Source organism: Aureococcus anophagefferens (assembly GCF_000186865.1).
Source record: "Aureococcus anophagefferens unplaced genomic scaffold AURANscaffold_3, whole genome shotgun sequence".
Taxonomy (NCBI): domain Eukaryota; class Pelagophyceae; order Pelagomonadales; family Pelagomonadaceae; genus Aureococcus; species Aureococcus anophagefferens.
This window is the reverse complement of record NW_008705563.1, coordinates 1,602,916-1,618,222: the sequence shown is the minus strand read 5'-3', so window position 1 is coordinate 1,618,222 and position 15,307 is coordinate 1,602,916. Positions and strand designations below refer to the sequence as shown.

The window sequence follows — 15,307 nt, the reverse complement described above, 5'->3', positions numbered from 1 at the left end:
GGTAGCGACGCCTCGAGCTTCTCGCGGTGCTCGTTGACGAGCTTGACGTCGCTGAGCGTCGACGCGACGTCGCAGGCCAGCTTCTCGAGGCGCTCGAGCCGCGCCTTCGACGCGACGTCCAGAGGCTGCGTCTCGAGGACCCGCGCCCACTCGTCGGCCTTGGCCTTCTTCTCCGGGTCGTCGCAGTCCGCGAGCGTGCCCTCGGCGATCTCCAGGGACGACTTCGCGTCGGCGCACTGGCGGCGCACGTCCTCGCAGCTCCCCAGAAGCTGCGCGCGCATCTCGCCGAGCTCGCGCTCCTGCGCCCGGTACTCGCGCACGAGCGCCTGGGCCTCGCGGAGCTCGCGCCGCTCGTCCTCGCCCTTCCTCCGGCCCTCGTCGACGGCGGCGTCGACCTCGACCTTCGACGCGCGCATGGCCTCGCGCATGTCGGCCATGGACTGCTCGAAGTCGAGCACGACGCGCCACTTCTCGGCCTCCGCCGCGTCCCTCGGCACGACCATGTCGTGGGGCACCGTGTAGGCCTTGCGCTCGCCGGAGCGCGCCCCCCCGGCCGGCGCGCCGACGGACGCCTCGATCTCCTTGAACGACGGGAGCGTCGCGGCGGCCGGCGCCGCGCCGAGCGCGCGCGTCGCGTCGCCGAACGCTCTTTTGGTCTCGCCGAGGGCCTGCGTCGCCGCGCCAAAGGCCGGCGCGGCCGCGGCGCCGAAGGCCGGCGCGCTCGCGGGGGCGCCGAAGGCCGGCGCGCTCGCGGGGGCGCCGAAGGCCGGCGTGCTCGCGGGGGCGCCAAAGGCCGGCTTGCTCGCGGGGGCGCCAAAGGCCGGCTTGCTCGCGGGGGCGCCAAAGGCCAGCTTGCTCGCGGGAGCGCCAAAGGCCGGCTTGCTCGCGGGGGCGCCAAAGGCCAGCTTGCTCGCGGGAGCGCCAAAGGCCGGCTTGCTCGTCGCCGCAGCCGCCGGCGCGGGCGCCCCGAAGGGTAGCTTGCTCGGCGCCTTCGTCGCCATCGGCGGATAGCCCGACGGCGCCTTGGCCGCGGGCGCGGGCGCCGGAGCTCCAAAAGGCAGCTTGCTCGGCGCCTTCGTCGCCATCGGCGGATAGCCCGACGGCGCCTTGGCCGCGGGCGCCGGAGCTCCAAATGGCAGCTTGCTGGGCGCCTTGGTCGCCATCGGCGGGTAGCCCGACGGCGCCTTGGCCGCGGGCGCGGGCGCGCCGAAGGGTAGCTTGCTGGGGGCCTTGGTCGCCATGGGCGGGTAGCCCGACGGCGCCTTGGCCGCCGGAGCGGGCGCGGGCGCGCCGAAGGGCAGCTTGCTGGGCGCCTTGGTCGCCATGGGCGGGTAGCCCGACGGCGCCTTGGCCGCCGGAGCGGGCGCGGGCGCGCCGAAGGGCAGCTTGCTCGGCGCCTTGGTCGCCATGGGCGGGTAGCCAGAAGGCGCCTTGGCCGCGGGCGCGGGCGCGCCGAAGGGCAGCTTGCTGGGCGCCTTGGTCGCCATGGGCGGGTAGCCAGCAGGCGCCTTGGCCGCCGGCGCGGGCGCGCCGAAGGGCAGCTTGCTGGGCGCCTTGGTCGCCATGGGCGGGTAGCCCGACGGCGCCTTGGCCGCGGGCGCGGCGAAGCCGAAGGCCGGCGCGGCGCCCGGCGCCGCGGCCGCGGGCGCGCCGAAGGAGAAGCCCGGCGCGGCGCCCGGCGCCGCGGCGAAGCCGAAGGCGGGCTTCTCCGGCGCCTTGGCCGGCGCGAAGCCCGCGAGCGCCGTCTGGCCCGCGGCCGCGGGCGCGGGCGGGAGCGCGTCGAGGGGCCGCGGCGTGCGCGGCGCCGCCCGCGACGGGTCGTCCTCGGCGAGCGCGTAGAGCGACAGGAGCCCGGCCGTCGAGAGCACGAGCGCCAAGGGCGCGGGCGCCGCGCCGGCGTCGGGCGGCGTCTGCGGGTCGCGCGGCGGCGCGGCCCGCGACGCGCAGCGCGACAACGCGAGGCCCGCGACGAGCGTCTCGACCTCGTCGCCGTCCGCGGCCGCGACGCAGGGCGTCTGGCAGCAGAGGAGCGCCTCGTCGACGGCCTCGTGCACGTACCAGCTTCCGGGCTCGTCCGGGTCCGCGCGGACGACGCGCACGTCGCGGCTCAGGTTGCAGGCGACGAGGGCCAACGCGTCGCTGTGGGCGGCGACGTGGAAGCCGTGGGGCGCGCCGGGCGCCTCGCGGTCGAAGAACGCGACGACTTCGTCCTCGGCGAACGGCGCGGCCGCGCCCGCGGCGACGGCGTGCACGGCCGCGCGCGCGAGCGCGTCGTCGCCCCCGGCGGCGTCGCGGTACCCGACGAAGACGTGGCCCGCGTCGAGCCAGGCGACGGCGTGCGCGCGCCGCGCCGCGCCGTCCTCGAAGTCCGGCGCCGGCAGGCTCGCCGACGCGCCGTCGGCCTCGACGAGGGCGAGCCCGCTCTCCGTCGCGACGGCGCAGCGGCCCGCGGCCGCGTCGAAGGCCACGGCGAGCGCGCCGCCGGGCAGGGGCGCGCGGGCGCCGGACGCGACGTCGACGACGCAGCCGCCGCCGCCGGCCGTCGCCGCGGCGACGCGCGCGCCGTCGGGGCTGCACGCGCAGTCGACGACGGGCCCGCCGCAGTCGAAGGTATTGAGGAGCCGCAGCGCGTGGCCCGCCTCGACGGCGTAGCAGCGCAGCTCCGCGCCGACGCCCGCGGCGACGACGTTGCCGCCGGAGCCGGCGACGGGGCCCACCGGGCCGCCCAGGTCGGCCGCGCCCGCGCGCGGCGCGGCCGCGCCGCCGCCGCGCTTGCTCGAGCCCTTGCCCGCGGCGCGCGCCTCGTACTGGGCCCAGCACGCCGCCTCGAGGTCCCGCAGCGCGAAGCACGCGAGCTCGCGGCCGACGCCGGCGACGACGACGCCGTGGCGCTCCAAAAGGGCGAGGCGGTTCCCGCCGAGCGCCGCCTGGAAGTTCGCATCTTGTGTCGTGCCGACGGTCACGTCGCCGAGGAGCGCGACGCGCACGTCGTCGTCGGCCATTGCGCTGGTGCACTACTCAAAACTCGAGCCCATCGCGGCGCAGGCGAGGCACGGACAGCCCGCCGAGCCGCGTCGTCGACACGCACAGCTTCGGCGTCCGGGAGCGGCGCGTCGCGGACCCCCGGGGCCGCCCCGTCTTAGCTGAACCATGCCCCAGAAGCATGCGAAGAACAACGGGAGTTCGACCTACGGCGTCTTCTCCCACGCGGAGCGCAAGCAATGCGACTTCATGTCGAGCCAGGAGGCGCGCTGCGGGTCCGACTCGCAGCTGCCCTTCGGCTGGTGCGCCCTGAGCCTGCGGCCCGCCGTGGACCCCGTGGCGACGCCGAGCGGCCACGTCTACTCGCGCGAGGCGATCCTCGAGCACCTCGTGACGAAGCAGGCCGAGCTCAAGCGGGCGCGCGAGCTCTGGGAGGCGGAGCAGGCCGCCGACGCCCGCCGCGAGCGCGAGGCGTCGGCCCGCAACGACGAGACGCTGCTCCTCGAGTTCGAGCAGGCCAACGACCCCCTCGTCCGCGACGCGCCGGCCGCCGCGAAACCCGGGCCGAAGCGCGCGCGGCTCGACGACGGCTCCTACAGCCACAGCAACTTCGCCGCGCCCGTGAAGACGGGGTCCACGGAGTTGGTCGTGCGCGACATGTCGAAGAAGGTCGACATGGACGCGCGCGACCTCCACAAGGCCGAGCTCTCGCGGACGAGCTACTGGCTCCCGTCGTTCACGCCCGAGGCGCCGGCGAAGAAGCTCGCGGAGCCGCCGCGGCGGCCGCCGTCGCCCATGACGGGCGCGCCGTTGCGGTCCAAGGATTTGTACAAGCTGGACCTGCGCAAGGCCGAGTCCGCGAAGACGTCGCGGAACGACCACGACGGCTCCGACGTCCGCTACCTCTGCCACGTGTCCGGCGACGAGATCACGACGCAGAACGTGCTCCTCATCCGCAACACGGGCTGCGTCGTCCTCGAGCCCGTCGCGACGCGCCTCGGCCTCATGAAGGAGAAGCGGTGCCCCGTCTCGGGCGCCAAGTTCAAGGACAAGGACGTCGTCAAGCTCAAGACCGCCGTCTCCGGCTACTCGGCGTCCGGCGGCAAGGACCTCGTCGTGAAGAAGTACCGCGCCCAGGGCGGCGGGGCCTAGGGTTGGGCGTCTAATCGCATCCATGTTTACGGCGTAAATTACGCATCTCTGGTCATTGGACCTAATAGTCAGACGGGTAGTGGTCCGAGTCGTCGTCGCTGAAAGAGCCATCATCGCAGTCGAAGTCCTCGATGAAGTCCTCGATGCGGCTCTCGATGTCGTCGCAGTCGTCGCGAGTCGTGCGCCAGAACGAGAGGATGTGCCAGACGACGTCGTTCGGCAACGGCCGGCTCGCGAGGCGGAGGCGCGAGGCGCGGCGCGTGACGCGCCCGGACGGCGCCGTAAAAGATGAAGGCGGGGGCGCCGCGAAGAGCCGCTCGAGGACGGGATCCCCCGGCGGCGGCGTCGCGCGGCCGCGCGCGCAGAGCGTGCGAAGCCGCATCAGCGCGGCCCTCGGAGCCGCCACGTAGCGTCGGTACGAGCCCGCGCTTTTTACCGCGGCGAGAAGGCCGAGGCATTTGCCAGTGTCTTCACGACAGTCTGTGACGAACTCCTTCTCCTCAATTATCTCGGCTTTGATACGATCCATTTCTAAGAGAGAGAGGTCAGCGCCGCGACGCATATAGAAACGAAGAAGGTTAAAGCCTCCTGAAAATTCTTGGATGAAACATTGAGCGAGCGGTGGAAGTCCGATGTTATCGAACGCATTAATGTCGGCACCAGCATCCAGTAGCACATCTGCCTCCGAGGGAAATCTGACGTAGTGCAGCGGGGGTGATCGAGTGTACGTCGTCATCCGTTGGTTCACATCCGCCCCGAGCTCGATCATCAGTCGAAGGTGATCGCTGCGGTCTCTTCGGGGCAATCCTTGTGGGTCCATAAGCACGCGATGGAGGGCCGTGTAACCCTCATCATCAGTCAAATTAGGATCTCCGCCGTCGCGAAAGTGCTTTTGTAAGCGATCGTAATCTCCACTCATTAACATCTCGCCGGTCTCGAACCGTTCTACATTGGTGAGCATCGAGCTGGACTGTACTGACCGGCGCGGCGAGAGCGCGCGGGGGGTGCTTAGCGCGGCGTAGGTGAGCGGAGTAGTCTCGCTTGACAAAAGACTCGCCAAAGGCCTGCGGCAGATTAGTGCCAGATCTGCGCCGCGTTCACTGCGCCCGGCGCCTGTGAGACCCCTCTGAGCCTCTCGTCCTCCCGGGCATCAAGGCGAAAATTCACTGCCTCACCCCACGACGCCATGCCCGCTGCCGCCGACGAATCGCCGCTAGGTCCGAGAGACTGGGCGATTGTGTTGGTCGTTTGCGCCACTGCCGTTTTCACACAAACCATCGACAGCGACAAGATTCTTTATAGGACGACGCCGCAAAGCCAGCCGCTCGTCACCATCGAACCGCACAAATTCACTAACGACACCTTCGCGACGCTCAAACGGTGCGCCACGCGCAACGCGCTCCTGGGCGTGAATCCGCTCGAGGAGGCGTTCTCGGCGACGCGCGGGCTCATCGTCCGCTACACGCGCGACGGCCTCGCGGACCTCGCGCGCGACGAACACCTGCGCTGCTTCGAGGCGTTCGCGCGAACGGTCATGCGACCGACGGCGAACGCCTTCGTACTCAACGTCGTCGAGGCGAAGCCGTCGGAGACGGAACCGATACGCTACCACATCGACCAGTCCTTCCCGGTCAAATTTGCCCTGGGCCACTACGTCGCCGAGACGGTGTCCGTTTTGTACGTCTCCGTGCCGGACGATATGCGAGGCGGCGAGCTTGAGGTACGCAAGGTGCCTGAAGATTACTTAAACGCACACGGCCTCAAGGCGCGGGCCGCGGTGGCGCGCGACGGAGGCCAGGTGGAAGCCGCGGACGTCAAACCCGTCGAGAACACGCTCGTGACCTTTCGCGGCGACGCGCACCACCGCGTGCGCCCATTTTCGACGGAAAAGCCGGGCGCGCGGCGCGTCTCGCTCGTCCTCGAGCAGTACCGTCTCGAGCCGTGGTTCACCGCGTTGCGGGTCAAGCGCTTCTCCCTCCAGCCCACCACGACCGCGGCCGAAGATCCCCCGGGGTATGGTTAATACGACGTAGACGGCACCTCGACCCCCAGGCAACATGAGTTCGTCCTCGGTATGCAAAGCGCTGGTAGGCGGCACCCGGCACTCGCACCAGAATCCCGTTACGCCCTACTCGGGCGCGATCTTCGGGGAGCCCGGCTCGGCGAGGGGCCCGTCGTCGTGGCTGGCGATGAGGCTCCGCCGCGACGCGGCGAGCTTCGCGGAGGACACCTCCTTCCGCTTCTTGTGCCCCGTCATGGACGCGCGGCGCGTGCCGCCGCGGCTCGCGACGATGGTGTCGTGGCGGCCGGAGCGCGTGCCCCGCGTCATCTTCGCGGACGACGCGTAGCCGCGCTGGCCCCGCGGGGACCGCGGCGACGCGCGGCGCGCGGCCGCGAGCGCCGGGTCCGCGGACATGGCGGACGCCGTGCCCTGGAGCACGATGAGGTCGTAGGCCTCCCAGCCCAGCTTCTTCTCGCCCTTGTCCTGGGGGTTGATGATCGTGTGCGCCTTCTTCTCCCAGCGCGTCTGGTAGCCGCAGAGCGTCTCGCCGTAGGACTGGACGCGCGCGGCGAGCTCGTAGAAGTTGAGGTGCTCCGACGGGTGCGCGTAGCGGCTCGCGGGCTGCATGGAGAAGCTGACGCCGCCGGGGCCCAGGAGCTCGTTGAGCAACACCTGGATGGACCGGTCCTCCGTGCACATGGCCAGGATCTGGGCGATGAGCTTGTTCGACTGGCAGAAGTCGGACGTGTGCGCGACGGTCATGTTCCGCTCGATCGTGTTCTGCGTCCGCCTGCGCCGAATTCAAAAATGCAACTCGACTTCGATGTGAGCGTACGCGACTGTTTCGACGCACCCTCTTCGGTTCTGCTTCAAAAACTCGACGAGAGCGATCGATTCGTCCAAACATCAGCCGAATCGACTTCGATGCGACCGAGCTAGAGAAGTTTGGTCAGGACCACCCAAAGCGGTGGTTGAATTCGGCACAGGCGTCCGCGGGTCCAAAACCTCGCAGATCGTGGGCATGGCGAGCTGGAGGCGCTGCGTCAGCGCGCGCTTGCTCTTGCTCATGCCGCCGCCCCCCGTCTGCTGGCGCAGCTTCAAATCGTTCATGATGGACCGCCGCGTCGCGCGGGCCCTCGCGTCCGACGCCGCGGCGAGCGCGTCGCCGTGGGGGTCGGACGCCTCGTGGGCCCACTCCTTCTGGATCTCCCGGAGCTGGAGCAGGGACGCGATGACGTGCGAGTCGCTCTGCATCATCTGCGCCTCGAAGGACTGGTCCGCTAAAATCATGCACGAGTCGTACTCCGCGATCGGGAGGCTCTCGAGGCAGCGCCGCATGGCCGTGTTGCCCATGAAGTGCACAATTTTTAAATTGTGCATGTCCTTGTCCACGTCGAGGCCCGAGTCCTTGAGGTAGCGGTTCCGGTCCTCGAGCGGGATCGTGTCGGACATCATGTGGAGCTCGCTCCCGCGCGCGACCTGCTTGTCGAGCTGCAGCAGGATGTCGCGGATGTCGCGGCGCCAGCCGCAGCACAGGATCATCTCCTTCTGCTTCGGCGGCACGTCCTGGACCGGCGGCGGGCCCGTCTCGACGACGACGCGCTCGCCGGGCGCGTACGTGTCGTTGTCCTCGGCCAATACCACGATCTCGTCGCCCTCCTCCAGGACGCGGTCCCCCGGCGGGTTCAGGATGAGCTGGTCGTCGAGCGTGCGGATGCCGATGGGGATCGCCGTCCGGAAGCGGAAGGCGACCTCGCGCCACGCGACGCCGACGAGCTCGGGCCAGTGCGCCGCGTAGAACTCGTCGCCGACGAAGCCCAGCACCGTCGCGTAGACGGACGCCAGGCCCGGCTCGCGCGCGGACATCAACATCAAACGGCCCAGGATGTCGTGGGACGTGAGCGTCTCGATGAGCTCGCCGCCCACGAGGCGCACGAGGGGCTCGTTGTCGAGGTCGCGCATCTCCGCGACAACGTGGCCGGACAGGTTCGGCAGCGAGAGCAGCGCGAGCGTGCAGCGGAGCGTGTGCGCGTCCGCCAGGTCCGCGAGGCCCGGCTCGGCGAGGATCAGCGTCGCGCGCGCCTCCGTCGCCGACACCTTGGCCAGGTCCGGCACGAGCATGGGGCTGCCGCTCCGCAGGACGACCTTCGTGCCCCGGAGCCGCTTCCGCGCCTGCACGTGGCCGCCGAGCTGCATGGCCATGTCCATCTCCATCTCCTGCTTGTGCATGTCCGCGAGCACCACGATAATGCCGCCGCCCTCGGACTCGTTCGCGATGCAGATCTCCTCGATGACCATGACCGTCTCGTGCGTCCACCCCAGGATGAGCGTGTGCCCCGACTCCACCACCCTGCTCAGCCCGCTCTTGAGCTCCTCCATCTTCGCCTGGATGGCCTCGACGATGAACCCCAGGATCGCCGCCATGAGCAGCACGCCCAGGATCGTCACCGTGATCGCGACGACCTGCGGCCCCGTGCCCCGGACGCCCGCGTGCGACCCCGGGTCCGCCATGTACGTCCACGCGTTCCACGTGCCCTGCTGCACGTCCTTGGCGTCGCCCACGAGCCACAGCCCCAACCCGCCCGCCGCCGTGATGAGCAGCGCGAGGAAGATCATGGCGAGGAACTGCGTGAGCCGGTGGCTGAACCACTGGTCGAAGACGTAGCCGAGCTGCGCCATCGCGTGCGAGTATTTCGTCACGGCCTTCTCCTGGTGGAAGTGGTGGCCGTCCTCGGCGTGCAAATTGATGTTGTTCGTCTGGCGGGAACTATAAATAGCCTGGGCCTCGTGCTGCGTCATCGGCGCGGCCTGCTCGCGGCTCCGCGGCCGCTCGGGCGCGCGGCCCGGCGCGTCGTCCTTGGCGTCCGCGGCCGGCGGCGGCGCGCCGCGGGCGCCCGCCTCGGCGCGCGGGCGGCCGTAGGTGGTGCCGCCGCGCGAGCCGGCCCGGCCGCCGCCGGCCGCGTCGCCCTCGCGGACCGCGTCGAGGCACCGCGCGACGCCGTCCAGCGCCGCCTGGAGCTCGTCGATGTAGAGCCGCCCGCTCTCGAGGGCCATGGACGCGCCGAGCGCGTGGCTCGCCATGCGCAGGTAGGCGAGCAGGTCGCCGGGCTGCGTCTCCTTGCCCATGAGCGGCGAGATGCGCGGCGTGAGCTGCGCCTCGGGCCGTTGCTGTTCCTCCGGCTCCTTCTTCCGCGAGCCCTTGCGCGGCGCCGGGATCTTCTGCAGCCGCGGGCTGCCGCCGGACATGAACGAGCCACCGGCCAGGCGCACCAGGCCACCGGCGCGCGCGGGACCGGCCCGCGGGCGCCTCGAGCAATCGGTTTTGTTGGGGAGGCAGCCCCGAAGGCAAGTATGGGCGGGATATGGCTATTCAACTCGTGCCTCATTGTAGTTCATCTTGACGCGCTCGGTCGCAGCCTGCTCGCCTTGCGGCGCCGCGCAGCCTTGCTCGCCTTGCGCCGGCGCAGACACCGCGACGCACTAGCACGATGGACGACGCGCCGGCGCTGCCCCTCGGCGACGAGGCGTCCGACGACGACGGCCCGTGCGCCGCGCCCGGCGAGCCGCGGACGGCGGAGGAGTTCATGCGCATGATGCGGCGCGAGTCGCGGCGTATGGGCGACGTCTTCCTCGCGGAGAACGAGGCGGAGCGGAGCGCGAACGCGTCCGTGCCCGGGCCGGCGCCCGCGCCGTCGCCCCGGGCGCCGCCGGCGGCCTGGGAGCGGTCGCTGCTCGCGGATCTCGCGGACGCGCGGACGCGCCTCGACTACCACGCGGCGCGCGGCGTCGGCTCGAAGAAGCACGCGCGCGTCGCCGTGCCGCGCATGAAGGACCTGCGGGGGTGGCACGCCTTCTGCTTCGGCGACACGGAGCCCTACGCGGAGGAGGAGGACGACGACGACGACGAGGAGGACGAGGACGAGGACGAGCCGGCCGCCGGGGACGCGCCCGCCGCCGCGCCGGCGCCGGCGCCGGCGCCGCCCGCCGTGGCGGCGACGCCCGGGGGCACGGCGCCGACGACGCGCCTCGTGCTGCAGTTCGACGGCGTGATGACGCAGCGGCTCGTCGTCATGCAGTGCGGCTGGCTCGGCCGCCGCGCGCTGAGCCGGAACCGCGCGCTCTGGCTCTACGCGCTCCTCGCGCGCCTCGAGAAGCCCGTGCACCGCGACACGGCCGCCGTGCTCCGGGAGCTCGTGAAGCGTTTGTGCGTGTTGCGGGACGCGCTCCCGGACGCGCGCGCGCCCGAGGCCGCGCCGCTCATGGCGCTCCTCGTCGTCGCGGGCCGCTACTACGAGCAGGCCACGCCCGACGAGCTGCCGCGGGGGACCTGACTAAGGGGGTGAGGCGCTTGCTCGCGGACGGGGGGGGGCGCTCAGGGCAGGGTGCGATCGCGAGACGTCGGCCCCGGCGCCTTCAACGTTGAGCCGCGCTTCGCGATCGATTCGTTGTTCAATGCTCAGTCGTCAGTCGCATCGGCCTCGCGCACCCACGCTGTTGCGCCGCGCGGAATCTTGAGGCAAGCGCACCACCGACACCGCTCCGTAGCACCACCCACGGACACCCGCACAAACCACCCATGGCGCGAAGGCCAGCAGCGCTCTTGGCCCTCTGCGCCGCGACGGCCGGCGGTTTCCTGCGGCCGGCGCCGCAACCGCTCCACGCGACGGTGCGCGCCGCCGAGTCGCCGCTCGCGTCGTCCTCGTCGACCCTCGAGGCGCGGTGGGTCGCCCCCGAGTGCTGGGTCGGCGACGAGGCGGACCTCGGCGACGCCGAAGCCGCGGCCCTCCTGCCGCTCTACGTTTTGGACGCGCCGCTCGTGCCCGGGTCGACGCACGAGATGACCGTGCGCCACGACGACGCGGGCCTGCTGGCCATGGTCGACGACCTGCTGGCGCGCGGCGGGCGGCGCATGGTCACGACCATGGGCGTGCGGGAGCAGGACGACGGGTCCGCGGCGCTCGCGCAGATGGGCTGCGTGATGACCCTGGAGTCGGTCAAGGAGGGCAACGGCGACGTCAAGTGGCGGGTCACGCACGGCCTGTCGCGGGACCGCGTGCGCATCGACAAGGTCATCGCGCGGGGCGAGGGCGACGAGTCCTACCTCCGATGCGTCGCGACGGACGTGCCGGACGAGCCCCTGGAGGTCTCCGCGGGCGCGACGGTGCGGGTCACGGACGGCAAGCGCCTGGGCGCCGAGGGCGTCGTCGAGGCCGTGGTCAACGGCTGGGTGCGGCTCCGCACGGCCGACGGCGCCGTCGTGTCGTCGCGGGGCCGGTCGAGCGTCGAAGTGCTCAAGCCGCCGCCCGCCGCGGGCGACCTCGAGCCGGACGCGCGCGACGGGCCCGCGCGGGCTTTGATCGACGGCGTGCTCGCCAAGCTCGAGAAGACGGGCCAGGACCTCGAGACGCTCGTGCGGTCCCTGGGCGGCCCCGGGCCCGAGGAAGAGACGACGAGGCCGCTCCTCGAGACGGCGTTCGGCGACGCGCCCGCGTGCGAGCGCGAGGTGCTGGACCTGCTCCGCGAGATCGCCGCGCTCCAGAAGACCTGCGACGAGGACGTGCGCTTCAACGAGGCCGCCGTGGGCCTGTTGGGCGCGTCGCGGGGGGTGGGGGTGGGCACGCTGTGGCACCTCGCCGACAGCTGCTGGCTCGCGTATTTGGACCAGCGGGCCGCGAGCCGCAAGAAGCGGCTCCACGCGGATCTGCACGAGCGGCTGCTCGAGTTCCTGCGGGACAGCGGGCGCCTGCCGGGCGACGACGACCTCTTCATCGCGGCGCCCGAGGCGACGACGCTCGCGTTGTCGGAGCTGCCGCCGGACCTGAGGAACATGCTCACGTCGCTCGACGACCGCGTGCGCGACGACCTCGAGCCCATGGGGTCCGCCAAGTGCGAGCTCCAGGCCCTCCTCGACGTCGACGACCACGAGGGCCGCTGCGGCGCCTTCTCGGACCTGCTCCGCGGCGAGAAGGCGCGCCTCGTCGCCGCCGCGTCCCTGCGGAAGCTCTTCGAGCCCGCGGAGGCGCTGCCCTACGGGCCGACGATCCAGCTCCCGACGGACTGGGACGCGGTCCTCGGCGACGACGACGACCCCCTGTCGGCGTAAAAGAAAAGTTTGTGGCAGACTCGGAGACGCGGCCGGGGGCGTTGCGGACTCGGAGGGACCCCGTCCGGCCGTCCCGCTCCTTTAGGACAGTGCGTCCGCGAGGTAAAACAGCCACGCTACTACGCCGCTAGTCCATGCTGAAAGAAAGTTCATGGCAGAGACGCGCCGGGGGGGGGTGTGCGGCCGCCCCGGGGCCCGCTCCGAGTCGCGATCGGCAAAAAACACAGCCGCGTTACGACGCCCCTAGTCCATGCTGAAGCCGACGGCGTTCGCGGGCGCGAGCGCGACGTCGAAGGCCGTCGATAGCTCCTTGGCCGTCGTGAAGAGGGGCAGGTCGATGCGGTTGAAGCACGTGTGGGCCCGGGGGAAGATGGCCGAGGACAGGTCGACGCTCGTGAGCGTGAACGCGCGGAGCGCGCCGTCGCGGCCCTGGAGGTAGCGGAAGCCCTGCGCGGGCACCTGCGACGAGCCCGTGCACCAGAGCACGAGGAGCGCGCGCCGCTCGTGGTCCATGTTGTGGCGCACCTCGTCCCAGAAGAGCCTCACGGTCGGGTGCTCGGGCCCGCGCGCCGCGAACGCGCCCTTGTAGACCGTCGACCGCGCCCAGTCGTCGACGTCGATCTCGGGCACGCCCATGGCGACGAGCTCGAGCTCGCGCGCGCTCAGCAGCATCAACGCCTCCGGCGGGACGACGTCGTAGAGGCCCGCGAGCAGGCTCCCCAGACTCCCGGCGCAGCAGCCGAAGATGCGCTCGCGCCAGCGCATGGACACGAAGTCGTCGACGTTCGCCGCGGTCACCTCGATGTTCGCGCCGCCGGGCACGAGCTCCGTCGTCTCCACGGCGCCGAAGGAGTGGGACTCGACGGCGAAGGTCAGCGCGAGCGACTCGACGACGTCCGGGGCCATGACGGCGAGCTGATCCAGCGACCGCCAGAGCTCGAAGTCGAGGAGCTGCAGGTCCTCGAGCTCCACGGGCTCCGCGGCGACGAACTTCATGAGCACGGGGTTGAGGTAGGCGCCGAGGTGGTGGCCCTCGAGGAGCGCCTTGCCGTAGAGTCGCCCCGCGAACTCGAGCCAGGCGCCGCCGTCCTCGACGGACGCGGCGATGAACTCGTCGTCGTTTAACGCGTAGGTCAGCGAGTCGTTCTTCGCGTACTTGAAGAGGCCCACGGCGACGTCGCAGAGCGATATGGACGCGATGCGGAAGAAGTCGCGCGACAGGCCGCCGGCGTCCAAGCCCTCCTCGCCGGCGAATTTGACGAAGAAGGGCTGGCGCCACCGCTCCCTGGGCAGCTTGCGCAGCAGCGCGTAGGCGTCCTGGAGGCAGTGGGACCGCCGCACCGTGAACTCGACGCGGCCGACCTCCCAGGAGACGCGCAGCGCGTCCATCGCGCCGCGGAAGCTCGCCATGCGCTCCCCAAAGGGGCGGTCGAGCGACTCGTCGAGCGCGCGGCGCAGCGGCGCCGAGACCCGGTCGGCCCGGATCGCGAGGGGCGCCGACGTCGGCTCGAGGGACACGCCGCCGCCCGGGGCCACGTGGCGCACGTAGCGCCGCGTCGACGCGCCCTTGCCCGGCGACGCGGGGCCGTCGTCCCACCGCGCGACGCCGCCGGCCCAGTCGAAGCGCCGCCGCTTGCGCTTCTCGTAGTAGGACCGCTCGCGCGTCTGGTTCGCCGTCAGGTTCACGCGGAGCATCTCGACCATCTCCTCCTTGCCCTCGTCGGCGAAGAACTCGTCGTCGCCGTCGACGGTCACGGCGATGTCGTCGAGGGACGACATCCGGTCGACGCGCGACGTCTCCTCGAAGGACCGGCGGCCCTTGGGCCGCGCGCGGTACCGCGCGTAGGCGTAGGCCGCCGCCGCCGCCGCCGCGAGCGCCGCCGCCGCGCCCGCGAGCACGCCGTCGAGGCTCGCGGCCTCCGCGCCGCCGCCGGAGCCGCCGCCGGCCGCCGCGGGCGACGGCGGCGGCGAGCCGCCGCGCGGCGTCGGCGCCGCCGTCGCGACGGCCGTCGACGCCTCCACGGCGGCGACGGACGCGGCCTCGTCGACGGCGGCGGCCGCGAGGAGCGGCGACGCCGAAACCGCGAGCGCCGCCGCGAGGCTCCCGTCGACGACGGCCGCCGTGAGCTCCGCCGCGACGGCGTCGACGGCCGCGGCCGCGTCGCCGAAGGCGACGGCGACGTCGAAGCGCACGGTCGCGGCGGCGCCGGCGAGCCTCCGCCTTCGCGCCGTCGACGGCGCCGCGACGACGTTGGAGACGACATCGCGAGACGGCGCGGACGCGAGCGTCGCGGCGACGGCGTCGGCGAAGGCCGCGACCGCGGCCTCGTCCGCGTTGAACGCGTCGGCGTCGAGGTCCGCGAGGACGACGGACGACGCCACGACGACGCGCGCCGGCGCCGGCGACGGCGCGCGCGTCGGCGCGGCCGCCGGCGCGGCCGCCGGCGCGGCCGTCGGCGCGCCGCGGACCGCCGGCGCGGCCGTCGGCGCGCGCTCCGCGGGCGGCGCCGCGTTCTCCGCCGACGGCGTCGGCGTCGGCGCGCGCGACGTCGGCGGCGCCGTCGGCTCGAGCGTCGGGTCGAGCGTCGGCCGGAGCGTCGGCTCGAGCGTCGGCGGCCCGGTCGGCGCGGGCGTCGACGACACCTCGAAGTCGAGGCTGTCGAAGAGCGTCGGGTCGTCGGCGCAGGCCGCTCTGAGCGTGTAGGCCGCGAGGGCCGCGTCCGCCAGGACGACCGTCGTCGCGACGCCGTCGTTCGCCGCCGTCGTCGCCCCGAGCGCCGCGCCGTCGCCGGCGAGCGCCGCGAACTCGACGGTCGCGCAGCGGTCCTGCGCGCCCCGGTAGGTCCAGCGCACCTCGCAGGCGACGTTCGCGACGCAGACGCCCGCGGTCCCGCCGACGCTCTCGAGCCGCAACAGGCTCGCCGTCGGCGCGGCGCTCGGCGCCGCGCTCGGCGTCCCGGACGTCGGCGCGGCGGACGGCGCGTCCGACGGCTTCGCCGAGGGGGACGCGGAGCAGCCGCAGGACCGCGCGCAGGCCTCCCGGGCGGCGGCGTCGTCCTCGCCGACGA

General features: G+C 72.4%; 4 protein-coding genes across 4 annotated transcripts in view; 1 reads left to right on the top strand and 3 right to left on the bottom strand.

The window, feature by feature from the left end:
- AURANDRAFT_61753 (hypothetical protein) overlaps positions 1-3,002 on the bottom strand; it is a gene marked incomplete at both ends in the record, with an annotated part of 5,289 nt that extends 2,287 nt beyond the window's left edge. Inside the window, one exon of the mRNA XM_009035480.1 lies at positions 39-3,002. Within this exon, the coding sequence (XP_009033728.1) occupies positions 39-3,002 (2,964 nt within the window). The remainder of the gene's footprint in view (positions 1-38) is intronic.
- A 229-nt stretch (positions 3,003-3,231) lies between these two features.
- On the top strand, positions 3,232-4,134 carry AURANDRAFT_20970 (hypothetical protein; the record flags this gene model as incomplete). Its single annotated transcript, XM_009035710.1, has 2 exons — positions 3,232-3,630; positions 3,682-4,134. 2 exons carry the CDS (start codon positions 3,232-3,234, stop codon positions 4,132-4,134), a joined length of 852 nt encoding a protein of 283 aa, XP_009033958.1.
- Positions 4,135-6,262: 2,128 nt separating this feature from the next.
- AURANDRAFT_20871 (hypothetical protein) lies at positions 6,263-8,815 on the bottom strand (the record flags this gene model as incomplete). The annotated part of the gene is made up of 3 exons (XM_009035479.1): positions 6,263-6,904; positions 7,121-7,271; positions 7,332-8,815. 3 exons carry the CDS (start codon positions 8,813-8,815, stop codon positions 6,263-6,265), a joined length of 2,277 nt encoding a protein of 758 aa, XP_009033727.1.
- A 3,727-nt stretch (positions 8,816-12,542) lies between these two features.
- AURANDRAFT_3624 (hypothetical protein) lies at positions 12,543-13,580 on the bottom strand (the record flags this gene model as incomplete). The annotated part of the gene is made up of 1 exon (XM_009035286.1): positions 12,543-13,580. A coding segment is annotated over one exon (1,038 nt), but the record flags the coding sequence as incomplete, so codon positions are not given.
- Positions 13,581-15,307: the final 1,727 nt, after the last annotated feature.